Source organism: Sinohyriopsis cumingii, chromosome 1 (genome assembly GCF_028554795.1).
Source record: "Sinohyriopsis cumingii isolate HCF-2022 chromosome 1, ASM2855479v2, whole genome shotgun sequence".
Lineage (NCBI taxonomy): Eukaryota > Metazoa > Mollusca > Bivalvia > Unionida > Unionidae > Sinohyriopsis > Sinohyriopsis cumingii.
In genome coordinates, this window is record NC_142961.1 from 165,801,201 (window position 1) to 165,828,892 (window position 27,692).

At 35.6% G+C, this 27,692-nt stretch overlaps 1 protein-coding gene across 1 annotated transcript in view; it reads right to left on the reverse strand.

The window, feature by feature from the left end:
- Positions 1-27,692, reverse strand: part of LOC149808315 (fibrocystin-L-like) — a 185,574-nt gene that overhangs the window by 80,704 nt on the left and 77,178 nt on the right. Inside the window, exons 30-40 of the mRNA XM_089966980.1 lie at positions 27,234-27,426; positions 17,101-17,345; positions 16,286-16,471; positions 14,314-14,490; positions 11,025-12,308; positions 10,304-10,495; positions 9,290-9,448; positions 6,624-6,792; positions 6,004-6,163; positions 4,764-4,923; positions 959-1,041 (exon numbers count right to left, since the gene is read on the reverse strand). Of these exons, the coding sequence (XP_089823106.1) occupies positions 959-1,041; positions 4,764-4,923; positions 6,004-6,163; positions 6,624-6,792; positions 9,290-9,448; positions 10,304-10,495; positions 11,025-12,308; positions 14,314-14,490; positions 16,286-16,471; positions 17,101-17,345; positions 27,234-27,426 (3,008 nt within the window). The remainder of the gene's footprint in view (positions 1-958; positions 1,042-4,763; positions 4,924-6,003; positions 6,164-6,623; positions 6,793-9,289; positions 9,449-10,303; positions 10,496-11,024; positions 12,309-14,313; positions 14,491-16,285; positions 16,472-17,100; positions 17,346-27,233; positions 27,427-27,692) is intronic.

Here is a 27,692-nt window from a genome sequence, read left to right on the forward strand (position 1 = left end):
GTAAGAAAGATTTTTTCTTCGTGTATGACAAAAATACATGCATATGAAATTTTGGGAGCCACACCAAAACTGTGTTATATGTTATATCATAATTCGCGTTATAACGGAGCATGCTACAGCGGGGTCACACTGGGGTTCAACCACCATAATCAAGCATTTATTAAGTCATTCTTTGCAAATGAGCAATACGACACTTTCATTAATTATCTAGTTAACAAAGTATTACAGCAAATGCACACAAGACAGACATGCAGTTTTCAGTATTGGTGATAACATATCTCCTTTGCATTTCTAATGCACTTGACATAGTGTCACAGTCATAGCAGACAAATGCTGTGCCCATAATGAAGACAACAACTGTAATGTCTCCTTTGTTACAACCACTCCGGTGGCCTAGTGGTTAGAGCATCTGCCTCAGATGCAGGAGGTTGTGGGTTCGATCCTTTGCTGAGTCATACCAAAGACTTACAAAAACGGTACTAACTGCTGCCTCACTTGGTGCTCAGCATTAAGAGGTTAGTGTTAGGACTGGTTGGCATGGTGTGAGGATAATGTGACTGGGTGGGACATCGTGCTACATGTCTGTGGCATGATGCCCCAGTGCTAGACATCACTATAAACTGCCACACTGCAGACATTGCAGCGATATGACTGAAATTTTTTTTAAAGCTATGTTAAAAATCCAAATCACATTACACACACACATCCTTTGTTACACGTAGTTTTACTGCATTTGATACTGAGTCATTTTTGTAATGTGCCAATAATACAGATAAACAACTCTAATATCTCTTTTGTTATATGCTGTTTTAATGCATATGACACAATGCCATTTTTCATACCACACAATCACTGCTAATGTGCCTACAATAAACAACTGTGCATTCTTGGAGAAGAAATAGATCAAAGCACTGAGCCCATGAAGTTACAATAAGGCTAATGTGACATTTCCGCTGACCTGTAGAAGACCACTGTTAGTGATGAGAATTATTTTAGACTTCAGTTCTACATCATTCTCATTATCAAAGATCAGCTGGCCTCCTGAAGTAAAAACAAAAAAAAATTAGTTGAATCCAGCTACAATGTAAAAAAAAAACAATTTCCTGACCTTAATGTCAAGGCATCAAACTTCAGTAAAAAAGTCACACCTCTGAGATTTTGATGAAGAGTATGATGACACATAAATTAATGTTTGGAATAAACAGATGGTAAAATGTATATATTCAGCAAAGTTGTGATTAAATGGTCACATGTGCAACCAAAAATTCTAAATTGGTGAATGAAAATTGTTTGCAGATCAGCCATCTTTGACCTTGAAAATTATAATGCAGCAACTAGAAAATGATATGAATACTTTCCAACTACAACCTTTTATTTCACTTTTTATGCTAAAAACACCAGCCAGATGCAATATTATTCATCAGAATAAACCTTTTAAAGTTTGAGATTGCTGGATCCTACATTTATCAACCATCTTAACATGTGGCTAATGTGGTGTACAGCCTGTTAAGTGACTAATCCATTACACGAAAAGTGCAATCAACCTATGTTAATCCTATAAATCAAGAAAAATTTGGAAATGAAGATAAATATGCAAATTTAGTCTGCAGTAAAATTACTGCCAGCTGAAGTACAAGTGCAGATATGGTTGAAGATTTATTAATAAAAAACTAGCATAAAAAAATGAATGTTACGCTGTTTCACACCAGTAAATATGTAAAGAGATAGATTAAAACACTTCAGATTTTAGTATGAGAGCTGTTACCAGTTTTGTAAGAAAAATCTAGGTTTAGTTATAATTCCTTTTATTTGTCTTGACTAAAACCAATACTTTAAGTCGAATTCTACAACTAATTCCCCTTTTCATGCAGATGTTATCCCAATGTTTAAAACAACAAATTATCAGGACAAGATAATCTGAAATGGCCACTAAAATGTTCAAGTAGGTCACCCTATGGTGATTGAAGTTTGACAGCTATAATGATATTACAAAGTACAGTTCATTGGTACCCTCATTACAAGGACACCCCTTCTGCAGCTGGAAGGTGGCCTTTCTAGAGGGAAATTACACTGACAAGAGTAATAACTACTTATAAAGTATTAAAGTATGAAGGGCAACCTGATTTTTAAATATTTATTGTTTTCATTTAAAAATCACAGGAATGTTATGGAATCAATTAAATAAACTTATATCATTGTCACCTAAAACAATTATCAACATTTATTAATAGTTGTGGAAAACCACACTGTCATTGAAATCTAGGCACAAACATTTGGTTTAACTAACCCTGCCTGCTGATTCCACTATTCTACTGTTTCAGTAGTAGAATGTATACTTATGCTGTATATTTGAACCTTTCTTACATCAAATTTCTCAGAAGGAATCAAATGCTTGCCCTCTTTTCAGTAAGTCAAACTATTTTCACTTTTTTTCTTTTAAACTGAGTATGTCGAATGACAATTTGCACTTTTTACAAGAAATTATTCCTTCATTGGCAATTTGCAGTTATTATACAATACACTCACTGTTTAAAGAAAGTGAGCGTGTCACATGGTCAACTGGTTTTAGTCTGATACTCATTCAACTCCATTAAAAAAAAGTATAAGAGAGAAGCCAGTAGGGATAACATTACATTTTTTTCTGACGACTGGATGTCATGCTGAACTGAGTTGAAGAATTATCATAGTGGCAAAACCTAACATCCAAGGAACACAAAGCAGAAGGAATATTGGATTCCTCACCTCACTGCCACCATGTTGGCCCAATTGTTGAAGTGTTGAATTTAGAAATCAACAAATATTTATGAGACTTTTATAAGTAAACAACATTAAGTGGCCTTTCACAAAGGTTGAATCTGACCATTTTTGCACATGCCTATTGATTGCTGACCATGTAAGAGGAGTGGCCATCCAAAAGAGGTAATCATGAACACAAACTGATCAGTACCATGCAATTTGACCACATAAAGCAGATAGCCACTCAAGAGGGGGACCACTGTAAAAATTCATTATCCCAACCCACTGGAAAATGTGGATTTTACCTCAATTAATTTGTTGGTCAGATAATAAATTTATACAGATAAATAAAACACAAATTGGGTAGACACTTCACTGGTCCTTATGTTTGAGAAATCAGAAGAAATGGTGTCCATATATTCAACATCTTGATCTTAATGTCAAGGGTAAAAATGGCACAAATTCCTGAGAAACAAACTAGACACCAAAAAATATTTAAAAATTATATTTAAAGATTAAAAAATGGTGAATTAACTATTACCATATGTTATATATATTTTATTTAATTATATCTGATCTGATATATATTTATTTAAATTTAATTGTCAGTTCTACATTTTTTTATTTTCCATTACATGCTGATGTAATGTAAATTTATTCACTGGAGATGATACTTTTTCCAGAAAATAGTTTGACCTTGACTCTTTTAGTAAACGCCAGGTGTTGATGTAGATCCTGACCTTTATTCAAAATTAGTAGCAATTATGTACATAAGTTCTACTTTTATTTTTAAAATGACTGGTTGTTGTCGAGATCATGATGAGACTATGTGTTTGAGATGTAAACATTTTTTAAAATGTTTATTTCTGAGAGTAAAATGATTGGTTTTCGTCAGAGCCACACTGGGTGTACAAGATTTTTAACAAGTAAATAATTTCTATGAAGTTCTGGAACATGATTACATGACCCTCTTTTTGCATTTTAGAATACAAATAAACCTTAGTTTTTGAGAGATATTCTCAGTGTGTTAGTTGGGTTCTTACACTGGAAGTTGTATGTTGTGCTGTTTTAAATTATTTCAAATTACTTTGATTCAAAAGGATTAATTCTCTTTTCCTGGAAAATATATGTGCTCATATGAAATTCCTGAACAAAGACAGCTCTTATAAAAATTTATTCGGATTTCCAAAACTGGAATGATATTTCTTGTTTCTACAAGGAACTGGAGACTTCAACACTACAGATTACAGCATACATCATCGTCTTCCATCTTGGATTTTTTGTTGGGATTCAAACTTGAAATCATTAAAACATTTTGTTATTAGGACTTCAAAAATTTTATTCGTGGATTATTCTTAGATTATTTTTGGATCTGAATCTTACAAATGTATGTTCATATTTTTCATTTTTACAGAATGTTTCCAGGAAAATAAATTATATTTTCAAAGCTTGTTGTTTTCACTCTTTCTCGTGTTACTGTTTATTTGAGCCAAAACATAAGATAAGACATATTTATTAGATAAGCTGATGCCTAAGTTTTTACAAAATTTCATCAAATATATACCATTTCTATCTTTGTCTGACAACAAGCCACCCCACCCCACCCCCAACATTTTAAAACATTTATTAAGCAAGCCCCTTGGTCATATTAGGGGAGAAATAATGTATCATTGGGTTACCAATTTTCAAAGATTCTTTTGGGCTGGTACAAACATCAATTAAAAAACAGCAAAGACCAATTGAAAAATAATCATTCTGGGAACAGTAAGATTCTTTTCTGCAATCAAGAATTCATCACTGATGAAAAGCAATTTTCTTTTTGATAACCCTGAAAATCTCATAACCACCAAAAGAAATAATTTAAAATCCACAATTTATAGTGTATGGGTGGAAAATGGAGATTTTTATGTGAACAGTATAATTATCAATCTGAAATCAAATATACAAAAGATAAAATACATGATACTTTTTTAAAACATGATGGAAACAACAACACTAAATGTCTTCACCAGAGGGAAGAAAATTACCTTGTATGAGTAACATGCTCAAAACTGGAGTATCAGTGTCTAACAGAATGGTCTGCCCTTTGGGAATGATGACCATCTCTCCAGCAGCAGGGAGGGGACCACCACCCCAGGTGAAGGGAGAAGACCAGCGATCCACATAGTAAAATGTCTGCGACTCATTCTGGCATTAAAAATACATGTATATACACTGAAACCTAACACCTGTTCATCTGAAACATATTTAAGGACTATCATATGAATGAATTTAATCATGACTTAGGAGTCTATTGGCTACCATTCTATGTCCATGAACACATGTCGATAGGTTCATAAAGAATCAAACTGATCCTAAGCAGATTCCTCTGGGAAGGTAGAAAATTGGCTTTTATCAACACAGGTAGCAGCTTAATGGGCAGTTTTATCCTTAGGCTAATATAAATTGTACACAAGGGACCTTGAAACATTGACTGTTCAAAAGCAATTGCTCAAACATGTGACCAAGACAGTTTTGACTGTGTAAGCCATTTGTATACTGGAATCAGCACCTTTTTTTCTCCCTTGACTATCCTTTATAGCCATCTTTAACTATAACTATGCAAGTACATCACAGGATGCAAGAATAAGAACGGAGTGTAATTATATCTAATTATTCATAATATATATATATATATATATATATATATATATATATATATATATATATATATATATATATATATATATATATGCCTGAAGACAACATACACACAATGGAAAGCAACTGCAGCATTATCCATCATAAAGGAATGGAAACTGTGTCCCTAAACCTGTATTCAAATTTATAAAATTCTTCAACTTATTGATTTGTTATCATTATAAATAAAAAATTCATCCCGAATAAAAACTGACACATTGTGTGAAAGAAATACATTACAATATCAGATGTCTCAATTAAACTTTCAAACTTTTAAAGGAATAAAACTTATGTTACCTTTTCTTTTCAAAATTGTTCATTGAAATCAAACAAAGATACAAATTCAGCTTGTGTGTTACTTAAAATGATGAAAAAAGTGTGAACATCTAATTTATTTTGATCATCAAAGACATAAGGTAACAGAAACTGAACATCTTTTGTTATCCAATTTTTTGTTTTTAACAACATGAAAAACATTTAATCTCTAATTATAAACATTTTATTCTTTAAGTACAGACATCATAAAAACTTTTTTTTCTTTGAAAAAATGAGTATCATTACCATTGGTCTGAATAAACAATAATTTACCTGTAGTTCTGCAATACCATTTCCTGAAACCTCAACTCGGACTTTAGTTTTGATAGATCCAGAGTGCGCACTAGTTACACAGACTATCACAGTGTTTGTCACAGATAATACATTACAGGTGCTACCATCTATTGTAACACTAACTGCTCCAGCTGTGGTGCTGTTAATGAAATTGCAAGAATAAATTACTTTGAACAGAAAATTTAAATTTGGACAAGTGTATAGAACACATGTAAGTTATTTAACAGTCACTAAAACTAAAACTTCTATTTTAGGGACTAAAAGATTATATTATTTGTTTTTGCACAATCATCTTTTGTTAAGTCATACCTGTATATTTGAAATAGTAACCTATCTTAATGTAATTGTAGTGATCTTATTAAACATTAAGGTAATCATTTGCAACTAGTTTGTGAATACATATATATATATATAGAAGAAAAATTCAACCTTTATCTTTATTCTGGTAGCAATCTATCTGTTAAAGTTTTTGTTCTTTTTTTTTACATTTACATTTACCAAATGTTGGCAAACATAAACGCATTGAATCAATCCTTTGTTAACACTCAAAATAACATTGTCTACATAAGAACATTAGGCAGTAAAAAATGTGTACTAACCCAAATCCAGAGCCACTGATTGTGACAGTGGTGCCACCTGCTGTACCACCACGAGCAGGACTGACTGTTATTATTGATGGTGTAAGGCTTGTATCATATGTATAGCCATTGCTCAGTGTGACCACCAGATTGTTTGCAGATGCCACCACATTACAGGACTGTGTTCCAACTACAGGAAATAAAATAAGAAAAGGTGTTGAAAACACTTTTCAAACAACGGGCCCACCTAGTTCATATAATTTTAGAGTTGATCATTACACTAAACAGGCTTATGTACAATTTTGAGATTGTGACCTAGATCAAATATCTCCCAAACTTTATATCATTTTTTATTTTACCTATTTTATATTCCGATACAAATCTGTTCTAAAGATAATGACATAATTAATATCTAGTCTCTTACTCATAATTAGTCATCCAAAAAGTTAATGATATAAATCTCCTTATAAAATTTTATAAAAAATTGGATGAGAAATAAAATTCTAGCTTTGGATAGGTAACAAGTTCAGCCAATCAGATGCAAGGTTTCTCATAAATACATCCTATATAGGAAGTTTAATCCAAATCAGATTCAAAATATGGCCTGAAGAATGGTAATAGGTTCAGTCAATCTGGTGTAGAATCACCTCATTAATATGCAAGGTTTCTCATTAATATATCATATATTGGAAGTTTAATCAAAATCAGATTAAAAATATGGCCTGAAGAATGGTAACAGATTCAGAATCACATTATTAACATGCATGAAGCCTGTTCCATTTCAGTACTATTAGAGAGCCCTTATTCCAAGTTTGATCAAAACTGGATCAGAATTGCAGCTTCTAGAATGGTCAAGGCTCAGTTAATTAGATGCATGATCACATCATTAAAATGCATGGATTTTGCTGTTTATCAAAACTGTCCAAGATCCTAATGATATAAGAATATATTCCAAGTCTCATCACAAATGGATCAGAAATCAGGTTGCTAGAGTGGTCACAAGGTCAGCCAATCCAATGCAAGATAACCTCATTATAATATTTAGATCTCACTCATTTTCAAACCCATTTAAAATCTTGCTAACAGAATCCCATATTTCAAGTCTTATCAAAATCAGATCAGAAATATGGATTTCAGTGGGATAACAAGATCTGCCAATCAGATAACCTAATTAGTATATGTGAATCTTGATCATTATTGAAAAATCTGAAATCTTAATGATACATAAATATGCTCCAAATCTGATCAAATTCTAATCAGAAACATGACCTCCAAATGGGTCACAAGCTCAGCCAATTAGCTGCATGATCATCTAATTTGTATCAGTGGATATGTTTTATTGTCAAATATATCTGCGAGCTTAATGATTTAAGCATATATTCTAATTTTTCTCAAAATCAGACCTGAAATACAGTCACCAGAGTAGTACCAAACCAAGCCCCAATCTGATGCATGATTATCAAATTAGAATGTGTTGATCTGTCTCATTATCAAAATCAATGAAGAACTTAATAATATAATTTTGTAATCGAAGTTTTAAAATCTGGATCAGAAATATGTCCTCTATAGTGGTAACAAGGTTAACCAATTAGATGTAAAATCACCACATTAACATACATGGCTCTTGCTCATTATCAAACTAATCTGAAGACTATAAAACTATAAATACATATTCCAAGTGTGAATGAAATCAGATCAGAAATATGAATCTAAAAGTGATAACAAGCAACAGTTGACAGATGGATGATTGATTCATTACACACATCAGATGGATGAAGACTGTTTCATGACACACAATGGATAGATGATGCATGATTCATAACACACACTGGATGGATGATGCATATTTCATGACACTTAATGGATGAAGCATCATTCATGACACACTGGATAGATGATGCATGATTCATGACACATCTGATAGATGATGCATGATACATGACACTTTGATACCAGAGTATCTTGCAGTGACTGCAGAAAAGTCTTCACACAAAAAAAAGAAGATCGATGTCATCATAAACTGAATGGAAATGAACTTTATAGAACTAAGTTTCTGTAAATCAAAGTAAAAATTCATAAGAGTTTGCTACTCATTTCTTTATTTATACCTCTCTTTAAATAATATTTCTCTTTGTATCCAAAATCTGTCTATGAGACAATGTGTTTTTTTCAGAACCCAGATGCTACAACTTCCGTCATGATAATACTAGTCACATAACCTCACAAGCAGCTATACTGGCTGCACTGGCAACAAAGGGGTATATAAACCTCACACTGACATAACAAAGTGATCAGTTGAACAATCAAATCAACCCTTATTACTCCCTCTGATGAGTTACAGTAGTAATGAAACCAGTCAGGCACAGGGGGTGACTTGGGCACCCCAGCAGATGGGAGTTCACATCCTCATCCAAACAGTCATTGTCTTCCCAAAGTTTAAATACTTGAATAATGAAACCATGATAAGTATCTTTCCTAAAATGTAAACTTTTTTTTATTAAATCTTAAATCCAATTCATACAGTCTTGAACAAAGAGCGAGTCTGAGTAGAAAGGTAATCCCATTTACGATCTTAGCTCAAAGACTGCAACATTTGTTCACATGTCACCACAATTTTTTTATAAACCAGGTTTCCTATTTAACAGGTTTATCTGTAGCATGATGTTAAATATTCAAATATGACTCACCTGTAATGGAGGCTTCAGGTGTGGAACAAATAAAACTAGTGGAGGACAGTGCGGCAGTGCTAACTGCATCACAGACATTTCCACAGATAGTGACAGATGTTGCATTACGATCAAACCCTTTTCCAGAGATGGTGACTGTCTGCCCTCCAGCAATGCCACCTGTTGAAATACACAAAAATATGTACCAAAACTACAAAAAAAAAATAGGTGAAAGATATTTTCATGTGGTACTTTGAAACTGCAAGTTACAGATAAGATTGACAAAACTGTCACTCATAAAAAGACATATGATATAAATTTCTGTTATCTTATATCAGTATAAATGAGTAATTAATTAGAGAAAATGGTGGATTTATTCAAAGCAGCATCTTTCAGTCATGATATGTGGACTTCTTTTATTTCTGGGAAAAGTTTTATTTAAACAAGAATTCAGTGTAATAAACTTTCACCTGTGAATCATGCTAAAACACATACAGAATAACTTTATAATAAACATAAACATAGAAATACTATTTTGTTGATGCAGATGTCTTTGATATTAAATGGTTACAAAGTCCATTGTCTCATTATAAGCTACACCAGGAAAAAAATACCATCATTTAGACTGCTCAGTATACTATACAGTACACTACACAGTACACTATACAGAGCTTAGCTTAAGACAGTCCAACTGTTCTTCAAAATAAACTGCAATTCCTCTCCTAAACAGCATTACCCAGGACCTGTGACAATTATTTTACCCTCTCTCCACTCATACATACATCTGTAAGAGCCCTTACCCTTCCCCAAGAACCCACATAATCAAACATATAAAACCAAACAGCACATCTACTGATGATTCCCAATTATAATCCCAAAGTTCTTTCTCTTTACCAGCATAGGAGGCTCTTTGTCACATTACATATGTAGGGATGCACATCAGAATGGGTTGGATTACATAATGTCCACTCTTTCAACAACTATAAGCTTGTGCAGAATTACAAAATAACCATTACAAAGGGTAACAATCCTTACCTATGCTGGGGCTGATACTAGTGATAGACAGCTGGTAGCTAAACTCAACATTTCTGTTAGATGACCCTTTTCCTGCCACTGCCACCACCACTGGGTATCTTCCTGATCCATGGGCACCCAATGTACACATGATGGATGTAGGGGTGGAGGATGATACACTGCAGGCAGAGCCATTAATATTAACCATCACACCTGAAATGTTTCAAGAATATAAAAACCAACCAAACAAGGCTCTTTGTCAATCTCAAGTTTCCATGTTATAAAATGTGTAAATGCCATGGAGAGAGAAAGAACACTTATGAAATCACTAACAGATGCAAAATAACTTTACTGTATATAAAATACTGTGTAGCTGCTATAATTAACTTTATTGTATATAAAAGACTGTGTAGCTGCTATAATTAACTTTACTGTATATACAAAAACTGCACATCTGCTATAATTAACCTTAGCATCATATAGAAACATATCTTATTCCCTCTTTTAACATGGTTAAAACAGCAGTTATTAACATACGCAATGGAAAGTTTAAAACTGAAATGGACCTGTGATGAATTCAAATTTGTCCATCTTATCCATTCAAGTGTAAAATTTTCTTAACTGAACAAAATAACTACATGTATTAGCATGTTTTATATGTAAATTATGATCTCTATGACTAATGAAAGCATCCATACCAAAGTCTATTTTGATTTAATGCAGAGAAAGACAAAGAACTTACCTGAGGCAGCAAAATTAGATCCTGTGATGGTAAGTGTATCACCGCTCACACCTTCAACTGGGATGATCGATGTAATGGTGGGCGAAGCATTAGTTGTATATACAAAACCCTGAGAGGGATAGGACTGGCCTTTTGATGTCACCATTACTGTCACAGTGGCAGCAGCATGGGCTGCTGTTACACAGATGATCTGAGTTAGTGCAACAGATATAATTGTGCACATTGTGCCATCCAACCGTACAACAGTGTTACTGACTACAAAGCCATTCCCACTGATGGTCAACATTGTTCCTCCATATATGCTACCCTGGGAAGGAGAGATACCAGTGATTACAGCACTGCTAAAGACCTGTACTGAACCCAAAGCTTTCCCCAAATCACTGACCCTCACAATTACAATATTTACTCCCACAGGTGCACTGGTAAATAAGCAAGTGAGTCTTGTGTCAGCTGCTGTAGTCACAATGCATGGTTCTCCACCAATAGTAACTACCACAAAAGCAGGGTCAGTTCCAAACCTTGTGCCAGTAATAGTAAGAGTTGTGGGTCCAGTCACTGTTGTTGGTGACACAGAAGATAAAGTTGGGGTTCGGTCAGTGGCATAGGCATATTGGCATATATTTGTTGCTGTCTGACATACAGCAGTCAGATGTTGGGAGTTGATGGAAACCTGGACAACTAGACTTTGGTTACCTTCAAACCCAGACTGTGTCTCACAAAATATTTCACTGTATGACACATAAATAATTTCACATGCATATCCACCAATTGTTACAAAAACTGCATCCACATCATTTCCAAATCCTGACCCTTGTATAGTCACTGATGTGCCACCTGCTGTAGAGCCCCAGCTGGGGTTAATGTCTGTGATGACAGGTAAAAGACCAAAAGTACGATCATGAGCACTGCCAATGGTCACAAGTGCATACCCTCGGTTAGCTACACGCAGGTTGACTTCTTGTTGTATTGCAACTGCCGGTTCACCAGATGCAACTATTTTGCAGCTGATAATGTTCCCTGCTGATGCAGACACTGCACAAACATCCAATCCAAAACTAACTTCATTTTGGCAGTTTATTGAGGCAAATCCACTACCTTGGATGACGATTGTGGTTTCTGTGGTGCCATTATTATGGCTAAGAGATTCAATCACAGGAGTGCTGCATGTGTAGAAAGAAAACCAGAACCTGCTTAAGTCATTGCTAGTGGGAAGAATATCAGTGCAGCCTGATACCTGTGTGTTATCTGGTGCACAGGAACTGGAATCCACTGGATTGCTCACCCCTACAAATAAATGGGAAAACATCAAGATTAAGTAGATTTAATTTCTATCCTGATCATATTAATTAACTCTTTACCTTCTGCTAACGCATATATGCAACCATAAAAATAGCCTTGTAACCCCAGAGACGCATATACAAGCTGCTAATAATACTCTCTCTGTCCTGGCTGGTTCATACATGCGTTTCCGGCCAAGGGTTGAGAGACCACAGATACGCATATATACATTTCATATTAAAGCTTTGTACTGGATGAAATTACAAACATCTGTTCTCTTTTATAATATTTAGCCAATGAAAATTTAGCCATTTTAAGTTGGTTTTCGTAGCGCCACCTTTGGGGAAAACCCCCCTATTATATATTACATTCATTTCTGCGAATGACAATTACATCAGATCATGTGGTCGCTGTTTATGCACTGGTCGATATCTGCTATTTAAAGTAACTGGGTCGTAATCTCCACTCTCCAAAATGGCGGTTGCAGATTTCATTCAGTACTTACGAAGTTTTCACGATTAGAATCACAACTATGAAAGATTCAATAACTTAGGTAAAGGCTCTGATATTGATGTAGGCAGCAATTAGTTTTTATAAATTATCAAATTCAGATGACTTAGTGATGTAGACGCAGACAAAAAACTTGTAAATTTCAAGTATGGGAAATGGCAGCTACGGTTGGTCACACGGCCTCACTGACATGACGGTGAACAAGTTCTCTCAAGATTTTAAAGCACATAAAAAATTCTTCCGTGAAAAATAATTACACAGCTATAACAATCAGACGTTACTCTTAGATTTTTCCACACATAATAAATGTGTACCAAAAATGTAAAATGGTGAAAATTGCTGTTAAACATAACATAGCCTATATTGCTTCACAGTTCACAGGCAGGATTTTCATTCAGTACTTACGAAGGTTTCACGATTAGAATCACAACTATGAAAGATTCAATAACTTAGGTAAAGGCTCTGATATTGATGTAGGCAGCAATTAGTTTTTATAAATTATCAAATTCAGATGACTTAGTGATGTAGACGCAGACGAAAAACATGTAAATTTCAAGTATGCGAAATGGCAGCTACGTTTGGTCATGTGGCCTCGCTGACATGACGGTGAACGAGTTCTCTCAAGATTTTAAAGCACATAAAAAATTCTTCTGTGAAAAATAATTACACAGCTATAACAATCGGATTTTACTCTTAAATTTTTCCACATATAATAGATGTGTACCAAAAAATGTAAAATGGTTAAAGCTGCTGTTAAACGTAACATACACTACACTGCTTAACAGTTCACAGGCAGACCTATGCGTATGCTGTCAACTAGGTAACGGATGTTCTATTTATAGCGCGCTGCACTTTGTCACTATGCTCTATGAGGTAAAGGGTTAATGCTGAGCGCCTAGCGAGGCAGCTGTTAGTACCATTGTTATAAGCCTTTGGTATGACTCAGTTGGGGTTCGAACCCACAAACCTACCGCATCCAAGGCGGACGCTCCAACCACTAGGCCACAAGAGCAGTACATTAAATAAATCTAATGAATAAATATGTTCAACTGTGTAAGTTGGTTTCAATTTTTCAACCACTTTGTACTCTTTCGACTATTTCAAGCGAAGTGATATACAGCACCTATTAATATAAAATAATTTTATTTTTACCCCCAATATTGTTTTCATTAGTATAATTAATACAGAACACTTCATCTTTAAAAGCATCTGATTAATGTACATGAGAAAATCTTCACATTGTTATTTAACATATTTCCAAATTCATGGTTATGTAACATTTTCCAGGTTTAATTTTTTACTTTGATATTTCTGATATGTAAATTTTCATTAGGTAAAATTTCATGAATTTGTAAGCAGTGACAAAAACAGTGAAAATAAAATCACAAATTTGTTTTCCCCATAATATGCATTTCAACTGTAACATGATTTGAAGAAACAATATCTCTGAATTTAGCTAGAAAGTTTGATTTCAGTTTAACTAAACAGTGTCTTTTCTTACCTGCACCTATATTGTAATTAGCAGTTTTACCAGCAACCCTTACAACAACCTCTCCCACATGAGAAGTCTTGTTGTTTACTATCACAACACCTCTGTAGCTAATAGCTTTATTAAGGTCTACATATCCACTCCAGTAATAGTATGTTCCTGGTAAAGTGAAACGGAACTGGTAACTACCTGTAAAAGAAATAAAATATGCAATCACACTTTCAGGCATACATCAAGCACCAATTAAAAAAAGCTTATGAGCGTACTTAGAACCTTGTAAAGATAAGCTTTTCAAAACAATGAATCTTTTATAATGAAGATGAAATAATGAGACACTATTTTAAGTGTTAAGTGTAACCAAACACATCTAAATATGTAAAGAATAAAAAGATTACATATTCCCAATTAATAATATTTTGTCTGAGCATCATTTATTCTATTAGCAGCCTTTATTTTCATATTCTCAATGACAAAGTTCATATGATTGCTGGCTGCCAAAGACAGTAATGGAGTGGGTAAATTCATTTACATATATCACCAAATGACCATAATTCATGCCCAAAAATGGCAAAACATTCTCACTCTTAAATTGTGATACCTGATTGGTCAAAATCAAATTCCTGACCAATCAGATATCAGAGTTTTGTGCTGAATCTGAACTGAGTGAGTGTGTGATTTGGATTCTTAATTTAGCTTTAGCAATTTTTCAGTCATATTCCTAAAATATCTGCAATGTAGCAGTTTATAGGGATGTCTAGCACTGTGTCATCATGCTGCATACATGTAGCATGATGTCCAACCCAGTCACATTATCCTGACACCAGGCCAATCAGATGACTTAGTGATGAAGACGTGGACAAAAAACTTTTAAATTTCGAGTATGAGAAATGGCAGCTACGGTTGGTCACACGGCTTCACTGACTTGATGGTGAGTGAGTTCTCTCAAGATTTTAAAGCACATAGAAAATTCTTCCATGGAAAATAATTACACAGCTATAACGATCGGACTTTACTCTTAAATTTTTCTATACATAATAGATGTATACCAAAAATGTAAAATGATTAAAATTGCTGTTAAACATAACATACACTACATTACTTAACAGTTAACAGGCAGGCGTATGTGTATGGAGTCGAATCAGTAACAGGTGTTCTATTTATAGTGCACTGCACTGGGTAACTTTGCTACATGTGTATTGAAGGGCTAAAAAGCCATATACTCTATGAGGTAAAGAGTTAATACAGTAAAATCTGTTTTAGCATAAACCTAAGTTATGGAAAAGTTCAATCCATAATCAAAAGGTGTCCACTAATTTAAGACTACAAGGGCATTCATTGACAAGAGACCTCTTTTTTTGTCATGCCCACCTTTTATTTACCTATAAATTAAAAACTTTAACACTTAGCTATGCCTAACGTGTGGACAGATAGATTCTAGAGTGATCACCCAATCCTGCTTCCAAAAAGATTAACTTTACAATAAAAATGATACTATGAATATCTGTTTATTATGAGCTGCAGTCCATCAAAAATCAGCTGTCTGTTAGGACAGTTTTCTCCATAATCTGAAATTTATGCTATATTTAACTATTTTAAAAAAATCACTTTTCCCACTGATCTGATTCATTACTGATGAAATGTACTTTACAGTTGTAAATCATCATTAACATCAGATTCAGAAAAAAATGTTTCAAATTATAAATCAATACATATCAGTATCATAATTTTTTGCCAGTTCAGTCAATTCAGCATATCTGCTACATTTATTGCAATCTAATTAATGACTTAATGTAAAAAAAATTACAGATTTTATCTTTAAATTTTGTCACCAATTTAGTTATCTCACAAAACTGCAAACATTTATGTTTCAATTTGAGAAAATTTTGCAATGTACATAACTCAATGCTATCAACACAAAAATGTAAACTTAATACCAATCTGAACTCAATATAAATATTTCTGACAAACAAATCTTAACACATACCATCTTTACTCTGAATGGCGCTGCCAAACCCATTTTCCATGTTGACAGCAGCACTAGCACTGACAGTTTGATAGACAGAGTGGCTGATGCCATTAACAAAAGTTGGGGTGCTCCATGTCCATTGCACAATGTCTCCAGTCTTGACCTCTACATAGTTTGGATTAAAGGCATAGCCTTCTCCAAAGTCTGCAAAGAATGATATTTTTAACTGCAGGATGATTCCTTACTTAGTAAATGAACATTATGAACTAATGATAAGATTAAATTCATTAAGTGAGCAGTCTGTTTTTTCTTGAGAAAAGGGCACATGTCACTCACCATTTGGGATTCTTTCATTTGTTTTGAAGAATTGCTGCTTTATACTGCAAATCTGTTTTTCAAGTTTTGAAACATGCAAGAATGATTGAAAAATTAGTTTCATTGATTGGTAAGTCAAGTCAAACTGCCAACAACAATGATCCTCATCTGCCATGGCATAATGTGCCTGCAGATCAGGGTCCATATTGTTTCTTTTACTGATTACTTCTAATAAACTGCACAAAATGATGTTGGAGAGTAGGTTTTAAAACAAACATTTTGTTTCATAAAGCACAGCACCAAAACAATATTACTGAACTAAGTTAAAATATCACTGAGCTATGCTGGTTACAAAAATTGTGAATAGATGGACAAAGGGATATATAGATGGAATAGGTGTTATAGGACTTCGACAACTTAATATTGGCCCATTTAAAACTGGGTTCAAGAGAGAAATCAATTGTGAACAGAAAACTTTTAAATTTATTGACTCCCTCTGACGAGGAAGTAGTACTGACCTGGATCAGTTCCCTGGTTGGTGACTTGAAAAACTGTTGCAGTGTCCTCAATCTGGCAGATCACCTCAGTTGGGTAAGTTACTTTTACATCACACACATAGCCACCAACTGTTATTTCCACATCTGAAGAATCTGTGCCAAACCCACTTCCTGTTACAGTGATTTTGGTCCCTCCCTGTACTGAACCCATGATCGGATGGACATTTGTCACTTCCAGCTGCACATCTACTGTTGGTACAGCACCACTAAGAAAGAGCAAATATCAATGTTTTGATATGGCATATGACAAGTTATTTATGTGGACATTGTGGAAAGCAATTAAACACCTCTGTCATGGACCATTATAAAATATTGCTGTCAGATGTGTCCTATATGGTGATCAACATGATTGACTTTCAATTTATATCAAACAACAAATAAATCAATCTACTGGGGAATTTTTTTATATATTTAAGTTTAGATTTTAAGCATTCTGATTTAGTAAACTAGAAATGAACACATTTAAGATGACATCATTTGAATTGCTGTTTAATCATATACAGATGTATAGTTGGTCTCAGTACAATAATAATAATAATAATAATAATAATAATAATAATAATAATAATAATTATAATAACCTTTTGCAAAGAATAAGCCCATCTGTTCAACAAACTAATCTTCTCTGAGTCTTTGTACAATTTCATGTATGTAATGTGCAATTTCTTACAAGTTGAAATGTTGTTAGGCAACAAATCTATTGATCAAGATAACTGACCAACTACTACTACAAAAACATGTACAATGCACTGCAGGGTAGTCCATTATTTAGTATTTATATAAAGTGTAGTAGTGAACATGTATTCAATGGATAAACTAATTATGTAATACTTAACGTGATAATATTCCACTGCTTACATTTCCTGGATGCCAAGTCCCATTCCAAGTTAAATATTCATGGTCTTCCAATTAGTAATTGGAGGTCCAGAATTGAAAATAAAAATGTCCCAGTCTGATTCTTTATATGGAACAACTTCCTTTTAACTTTATTTGGACCAAGACTACCATACTTATCGTATATGTTGGGACACCGTATTTGTTGGGAGACAATAAATTAACTTTAAAAGTAATTTTTTTGTGCACTGTATGTTCTGGGACACATCGGTTTTTTTTAGTCGTAAGTTGTGGGACACCTTTTAAATCATTCGAAAATTACATGTCGGAAAATGCACTCCAACTGAAATTTTTAAAAAATATATAAAACTGTGTACTTGAGATAAAACTCATCTCATCAACACAACCTTTCTCCTGCACATATAAGATCCATTCTTTCGGTACATGAATATTTTTTTTAGCTTTCTCATACCGTGAAAAACTGTTAGAAGCAACACATCACCTGAGGCGGAAACTACAAGGACAGAAGTCAGATTTTTTCAAATCTGCACTAGTCTTGCTAATTCTCACATTTTTGACCCCCATCTTATCATCAGTCCATCCAGGAATGCGATCAAAGTACACTAGTATTTCATCCATGTTAATGATCATATTGTCAGCGAAATGATCTGTTTCTCTTCTGGCCTTCACAAATTCATCACATGATTTTATTTTCTCCAAATCTTCTGGGTGATGCTGGATAATCAATGTTCACGCACGAAGCACTATATTTTGTCACTTTAAAAACTGTTCCATTGTTTCACTTTATTTTCAAAAGTTTCGTGAATACTGGTGAAAAGGAACCAAAGTTATCTTCCATATCTTGGCTGTCGATGTATATTCGAAACTAAAAAAATAAAAAAATCGGCACACTTAAAAGAATCCATGGTCTGCTTCCGAGGTCAACTTGCTTTACAATAAAATAACCTTTGTACTGACATCCTTTAAACAAATTCTGGCTTCAGAGTCCAAAGTCTGCTTGCTTTGTAATAAAAATAACCTTTGTCTTTGATGTCTTGTCAGTAAGTTCAAAGGAGACGTACTGCTGGCTGCCAGTTGTGTTTATTTACCACCAGGGCTTATATGTGCTTGGCATCTGTAGTAATAATGAATACAAAGGTGCACTGATGTCTGCAGGTAACTAGTAATGATACTTTTGTAACCCGCGCTGGCGAAAAGATTGTCACTTGCACTCAAGTGAATGTGTTTTCAAATAATAATTTTCATTTGTGAGATACTGTCATACAGTAGACCTGGATGTAATTCAATCTTGGCTATTCTGCACCTAACACTGTGTCATGCGTAGATGGTAGTTGTCTTCAATATATCGGTTGATTATTTCCCTCTTATTTATGAAATCGTTTGCTTCTCTTCTACCCTTCACGAATTCATCACATGATTTTACTTTCTCCAGATATTCTGGGTGATGCTGGGTCATTGACAAATAGTTGCAAAAAGCCCTATATTGTGTCACTTTAAAATTTGTTCCATTGTTTCAATTTATTTTCAAACTTCCCGTGAATAAAGGTGAAATGGAACCCAAGTTTGCTTCTATATCTTGGCTCACTTCACAGAATCCATAGTCAGCTTCCGATGTCGGCTTGCTTTGCAATAAATAAACCTTTGTATTGATATCCTTTACAAAAAAAAAGTAACCAAAGTTGGCTTCTGAGATCGGCTTGCTTTGTAATAAAAATAACTTTTTGTCTTTGATGTTCTGTCAGTAGGTTCAAAGAAGGAGTTAACTGCTCGCTGCCAGTCATGTGTATTCACCACTAGGGCTTCTATGTGCTTGGCATCTGTGGTTACAATTAATACAAAGGAGCACTGATGTCTGCGGGTAAATAGTAAGGATACTTCTGTAACCTGAGCTGGTGAAAAGATTGTCACTTGCACTCAAGTGAATGTGTTTTCAAATGATGATTTTTATTTGCGAGATACTGTCATACAGTAGACGGATAAAATTCAATCTTGATTATTTTGCACCCAACACCGTGTCATGCGTGAATGGTGTCTTCAAGATATTGGTTGACTATTTCCCTCCTGTTTGCAATTTGTTGGCTCCAATTTTCAGTCAGATAACATGTTCAAACCTTTGAGCACAACTACACAATTTTTTCTCAATGTTCATGTCAACGAACAATGTGGTGTGTGGTATCGGACATAATTGATACATGCTACAGTATGGAAGCCTATGCTTATACGGATTATGTGGATATATTTTTTTCTACAATGCTCATGTTGAAAAAAGGAATAAATGATAACAACACAAGGTTAGTTTCTTTCTTTTTATTATCAATTAAGCATTTTATTTACCTATTTTATTGCAACATGCAGTGGGGGGGGGGGGGGGGCCAGTGCAAATGCAATACAAATATTTTTTGTTTCTTAAGTCTTAGGACATATGACCAAAGTGAAAACAATGTTTCACCATAAATTCTGGGACAGGAAAAAAAAATTATTTTATCGTGTCCCAACATATAATAATAATAATAATAATAATAATAATGAGGACTTTGTATAGCGCCTAATCTTTAGAAGCTCTAAGCGCTTTACAACATTAGACAACACCTATAAGATAAAAAAACATATAACGATATGATTACAAAAACAAACACTATGAAATTAGAAAACATTAAAAAACAAGCTGAGAATATTTAAGGTAGTAAACATTATTAGGTCTTTAAGTTTGTTCTTGCAGTCGAAATAAGTGAGTTTTGAGAGCCCTCTTGAATGTGATCACTGTGTCTTTGTGTCTAAGTTCAGTGGGCAATTCATTCCACGTTGCTGGGCCCTGGTATGCAAAAGAACGCAGTCCATATGACTTTGTTTTCATAGTTGGAATAATGAGTATATGATTGTCAGAAGAGGAGCGTAAGTATCTTGCTGGTGTGTACACATGGGTGAGGTCGGATAGGTATGTAAGACTAGAGTCCGACAGTGAAAAGTAGCACAAAGAACAAATTTTGTGTTTGATTCTGGATCGAATGGATAGCCACTGTAGGGTACAGAGCAGCAGGGAGGTGTGCTCTGATCGTGGTACTCTACGTATGATCTGAGTAGCTGTGTTTTGAACTTTCTGAAGTTTCTGGAGCAGATATTGAGATGAACCAGACAGAATTGAGTTACAATAGTCCAGTCTTAAAAGTACTAATGAACACACAAGTGTTTTAGTGGCATCAACTGAAAGATATTTGTGAATTGAGCTGATGCGTCTCAGCTCAAGATATGCAGCCTTGAAAATGTTCATGACATGTTGGTGCAGAGTAACACCAATGTTTCGTACTGATTGTGTGAATTTAATGTTGGTGTTGCTGATATTTATTGTTTGAGGTAAAGGATGTGAATGAGAAAGTCTTTGTGTTGTGATCAGAATGGCCTCAGTTTTATCATCATTCATCTGCAGCTTGTTACATGTCATCCATGATTTTACATCAGAAATGCACCTCTCTACACCTTGGATGGTAGCATCAACTTCAGTTGGGTGGCTAGATTTGTATATTTGGGTGTCATCAGCGTACAATTGGTGAGACACTGGATGAAGATCTATGACACTTGAGAGCGGCTGAGTGTACAGAATGAACAGAACAGGTCCAAGAACAGACCCCTGTGGAACACCACAACATAGATCAACTGGGCTGGAGTGTATTCCATTTGCAGATAAAATTTGTGTCCTGTTGATCAAGTAGGCTGTATCATGAATGCCAAATACATGCTGGAGACGGTGAAGTAATATATCATGGTCTATTGTGTCAAATGCTGCAGACAAATCAAGGAGGGTGAGGACTGTAATCCTTCCACTATCCAGCGCAGAGAGAATATCATTAACTACTTTTAAAAGAGTAGTTTCAGTACTGTGGGAAGGGTGATATGCAGATTGTACATTGCTAAAAAGACTGTTTGAATTTAGATGAGATACAAGCTGGAATAGAAAAAACCTTTTCTAAGATTTTTTATATAAATGGGAGATTAGAAACTCGGCGGTAGTTCTTTAAATCATTATGGTCTAGTGTTGGTTTCTTCAGCAGAGGCTTTACAATGGCAGTTTTAAAAAATGATGGGAATTCCCCTGATGAGAGAGAGGTATTAATAACATCAGTTAGTGAAGGCAATACTGGATCTAAGCACTCAAGCAGCAGTGATGTTGGAATTGGATCAAGTTCACATGACTTTGGTGCACTCTTCATCATGATTGTATGTATGAAATCCATAGAGACAGGTTCAAATGCTGCTAATGATTGCCACTCAAATTCTGTATCCCAACTGTATGGTGACAATGAGTCATTTGAAATTGTGGTGTCAAGCTTATCTCTAATGGTTTGTACTTTGTCACGGAAGAAATTTGCAAACATGTCCAGAAGGTCGACTGGAGAGAAGGTAGTTGGAAGTGGTGTAGATTTGTTCCTTGACATTAGCTTGTTAGTAATCTCGAAGAGCTCTTTGCAGCTGGAACTTTCCATGATCTTAGTAGTATAGTGGGCTGATTTCACTGCATGGACTATATTTGTGACATTCTTCTTAGCGGCTTCATAGATTTGCTTATGAATAGTGAGTCTCATGGAAAGCCAAAGCCTCTCAGCTTTATGGCGGTCTCTTTTAGCAGTGCGAAGCTGGTCCCTAACACTGCTATACCATGGAGAACACTTTTGAATTGATACTCTGCACTTGGTAGCTGGGGCATCTTTGTCAAGCAATGAACGCAGGCAGTTATCAAGTTGTTATGTGGTAGGAGGTAAGCAAGTTGTTAGGTTAGCTTGAATGTCGTGCATTAGTTTGGTTCTATTTATCATATGGAGATTTCTCTTAGTAGCAGATAAAGGTGGAGGGTTAGGGACAGATATGTCAAGATGGCATATAATGCAGAAGTGATCTGATGCAAGGTCAAGGGATACCAGGGAGGACGGTAGAATGTTATCATCAGGTCTATGAAGAATACAGTCTAAAATGTGACCATGTTTATGGGTGGGTTGGTTAACTGATTGTTTGAGGCTGAAAACATTAATGGAATCTATGAGTTTTGATGTATTTGGGTTTCTGGGACAGTCAAAGTGAAAGCTGAAATCTCCAAGAATAATCAGGTTGCCACCTATCGAATTTTAATAGTCCAGGAGATTCGGAAACTGCTCCAAAGAGAGAGTCAGCCAGCTTGTTTTTTCTACTAGGAGGAGGGCGGTATAGGCAGAAAAAATGGACTGACCTTTGCTCCATTGTGAGTGTGTCTGGACTAGTTCAAACGATGTGTGGTCGAAATTGAATGTTGTGGTATGGTTAAGACGTTTTATCATGGAGTTCTTTGTGATAACAGCAATTCCACCTCCGCGAGAATTATGGGGGAACGATTTGATGGAGTAACCAGTGGGTGTTAGATCCACACACTTGGGCTCATCGCCTGATGTTTTTAGCCATGTTTCTGTAAGGAAAAAAATGTCAATATTCTGGTCGTTGATAAAATTAACTATTTCTGTGCGCTTTTCTGGTGGTCCTACTGAATGGGAATTGAATAATGCAATATGCAGAGGTATCTCCTGGATAGTTGACACTGAGGTTGATGAATTAACTGGGATTTGAATTAGGTTATCTAAATTAACAGTCAAACTTTTTTTAAATTGTTGAGCCGAAATAAGGGAGATAACTGGAATTCTTCTTCCTGTTCTATGCCAGCCAGCTTTGAAACAACGTTTCTTTTTCTGCTTCTGTTTACATTTAGGTAATGATGAATGTAGTCCTAGTTCATTTAGTCTAGAGCACAATGTAGTGTGGAGAGCCAGGGAGTGATCATTTAAAGCAATTAATGAGGGTCCATCGTAGCATAAACGGGTTGACTGGCAAGTATCACATGATGGCAGTTTGTTCAAAAACAGTGGAGCAAGACAGCTGAGAAAAAGTCTAATTGTTCTCATTTCCAAAACAAGGAGATGAAGAAACATGTACAAATTTAACAGCCAAAACATAATGAACACAATAACGAAGATGAAAACAGGCAACAAGCACAAATATCATGAAAATGGCACTAAAAAACGGAAAAGCTGCTTCAAGCCAGTTAAGTGATAGCGGCCATCTTGTTTCTATTCAGTAAATACGGTTTGTGACATCAAAGCAGAGGAAGGGAATTTATGCAGATGAGTATTATATAAATAAAATTGCTTACCCCTACCCAAATATAGTATAATCCAGAAAGCCTCTAGAGACTAGAAAGCTTCTATTTGACCTCACCCTGAGAATGCTTTGGGTTAAAGTCTGAGAAGGGGAATGTTCATTGCATCAAATGTCCAGACTCCCCCCTCCCCTAACAACTGACCAAACAGGTGGGAGGAAGCAAGGGACCCAAATGGAAAGAAAGAACCTCCTACAGCCAACTCTTTAGGGAACTCATCAGAGTCTACCAAAATGGAACTAGCATCACCATCCTAAAGCTACTCTCTAAGTTTGACAGGACTGTCTTCCCTGGCATCCCTCTCCAATATGTTTTGTGTTTTCTTGTAACCACTCATGAGGAATATTGGGATTAACTCTACAAACTGTTCTCCTAAGTGAATGGGATCACTGATCCAGTCTCGATTGTATAGGAGGAGAGATGTGACTCACCTCTTTTATGTTGGATGAGGTCAGAGATAACTGATCAAATGCTTGATTTGTCACATCCACCATGCCTTGAAATAATGGCAAGGATCTACATGATATCATGGGGGGGGGGGAAGACTCACTACCAGATAACACTAGTCCTTTAATCTTAAAGTTATTAAACCTAAACATAGGGAAGGGGGATGCTGATCCTATCTCCTTCTCCAGATAGGCAAGCAAAACCCAATTCCCACTGGGACTGGATGGAAACAGAGAGATTGGGGCACTGACCCAATCCCTGCCCCAAGACCAATCCTTTTGTGCTTGGAGTTTGGCTGCTCAGTGGGCAAGGTCTGATGACCAGTAATTGATGACTAGTGCATGGTCACTAGACACAGACCAGTCCAACAACAAAGATCTGACAGACAAGCAATGCTCTGATCATCAGATCAAGATCATGACTCTTCCCTGTCATCTGGAAGCATGTTGCTTATCACTACTCTTCCCTGTCATCTGGAAGGTGCTTATCACTACTCTTGCCTATTATCTGGATGATGCTTATCACCACTCTTCGCTGTCATCTGGAAGGTGCTTATCACAACTTTGCCCTGTCATTTGGAAGATGCTTATCACCACTCTTCCCTATCATCTGGAAGGTGCTTATCACCACTCTTCCCTGTCATCTGGAATGCGCTTATGACTATGTTGCCCTGTCATCTGGAAGACGCTTATCACCACTCTTCCCTGTCATCTGGAAGGTGCTTATCAATACTCTTCCCTGTTATCTGGAAGATGCTTATCACCGCTCTTCCCTGTCATCTGGAAGGTGCTTATCACTATTCTGCCTTGTCATCTGGAAGACGCTTATCACTACTCTTCCCTGTCATCTGGAAGGTGCTTATCAATACTCTTCCCTGTCATCTGGAAGATGCTTATCACTACTCTTCCCTGTCATTTGGAAGGTGCTTATCACTACTTTTCTCTGTTATCTGGATGATGCTTATCACCACTCTTCCCCGTCATCTGGAAGGTGCTTATCACTACTCTTCCCCGTCATCTGGAAGGTGCTTATCACTACTCTGCCCTGTCATCTGGAAGATGCTTATCACTACTCTTCCTTGTCATCTGAAAGATGCTTATCACTACTCTTCCCTGTCATCTGGAAGATGCATGTTGCTTATCACTACTCTTCCCTGTCATCTGGAAGATGCATGTTGCTTATATCAAACTCTAGCACTAAGTATCTACCTCAACCTTCAGAGGTTGCTGCTCCTTCCTGCCCAGAGATTTCCCGGGTTCTTCCTCCACCATTAATACTGGCTGCCATGTATAGCCTATCGTGTGCTGAAAAATGGCATTAAACCCTACAACAACAACTTCCTGCAACTCACTCTCAGGCAATTTTCCTCCACTGGAATGAACCAAGGATCTATCCTTCAGTAGCACTTACAGCATCAGTCCAGGTGCCATGCATCTTTGGTCTTTTGGGTGACCTCTAAACTATGGAAATTGCTCATTTCTTCCTCACAAGGACAGCTAACATCCCTAAACTGGGAGAGATCCTGAACCCTCCTGTGAATAGATGGGGTCATCATGTAATGATAAGGAGGACATTTATTCTCCTCCCTCTATAGGTGTGACAAATATTTGCTAAGTCCCATACAATTATTAGTCCACAGACAACATATCCATGCATGCACAACCAGTTTACAATATACCTTGTAACATATTAATCTCTGAAAGTGAAGACAGTTACAGTAAACCTGACAATCAGGAACTGAAAAAGGGTAGTTAATACTTACCTGCACACCATTTAATAAAAAGGGATTAACACTGAACAGGAGTACCACCTGCTAAGCAGGACACAAAATCCCTTCGAAAGATCAACAGAAACACAAAACAACACTAAAATAAGGCAAGGACTGGTGAGAAAAACATTCAATTAGCACAAAAAGTTATAAGATTTGCCTAAATGTGTTACAAACACAATGAAGGCAAATATCAATCGGCAATCATAACATGTTCAAATCACACAACAAATTCCATGGAAGAAGAGAAGACATTGTACTGCGACTTGGGAATCACATGAGACAATGTTCTGTTCAATCCTGGGCCTCCAATTACTAGCAGGAGGAGGGAATATTTAGCCTGGGCTGAAGACCTGGTATTCCAGAAAAGGTAAGCAATGCAACAGAAGCAGAAATTGTATTACTGCTATTAAACTGTATATTAAAGACATTAATGAGGCTTTGTTTTAAAATTAGTACTAACTTATAAAAATTGTACAAATGATTGTTCTGTTAAAATGATTCTTAAAACCCATGGATGAGTCATATGACCTTATATAAAGAGTGCAAGGAAATCCATAGTTTGGCTCCAGAAAAAACAACTCTTATAACATTATGACTTGGGTTTAGATAAATATTATGTGTTGTTTAAGATTAATCTTCATTCATATATATGTTCATTTCCCAAATATTTAAAATTATTTGCAGGACAGCCATGTAATAGTCTAGTAGTCCCTACAATACCCAATTATTGCCAAGTTCTTGTATGTAATGGAATACATGTGATTCAAGTCACAGTAATAGGACAAATTGAATATATCTTTTGAAATCTCATCCAAATAAACCTGATATTAAAAATACTATCTCACATACTTGCTATTTACGGCAAATCCATTTCCTCCAACATTGAGTTTGATGTACTGGGAACCAGGACTGAGTCCTGAGAAAGAGGCTGTCACATGTGTGTTATTGTAGGCTGTAGTGGAGGCCACCACATCTCCTATCAAAAGGGTGGCTGCACTTGATGAAGACCCGAACCCTGACCCTGAAATCTGAATGGTGCCATCTGAAAATGTCAACAACACGCATATCATTAAAACATTAAATCATCAGTTTGTGGATGATCTGTATGAACACAAGAAATGTTTGAAATGCACATTTGAAAACTGCCCAACATCCACTTCACATTGATATCATCATCTAGCAAAAGCTTGAAAACCAAAGGGACCAGAAGTATGCTAAGATGAGCTTATGCTGGCATTTTTAATATTTTTATCGAAAATACAATTCCAACTTCCAAAAAGCTTGAACAAACCTTTAACAGATACTGTT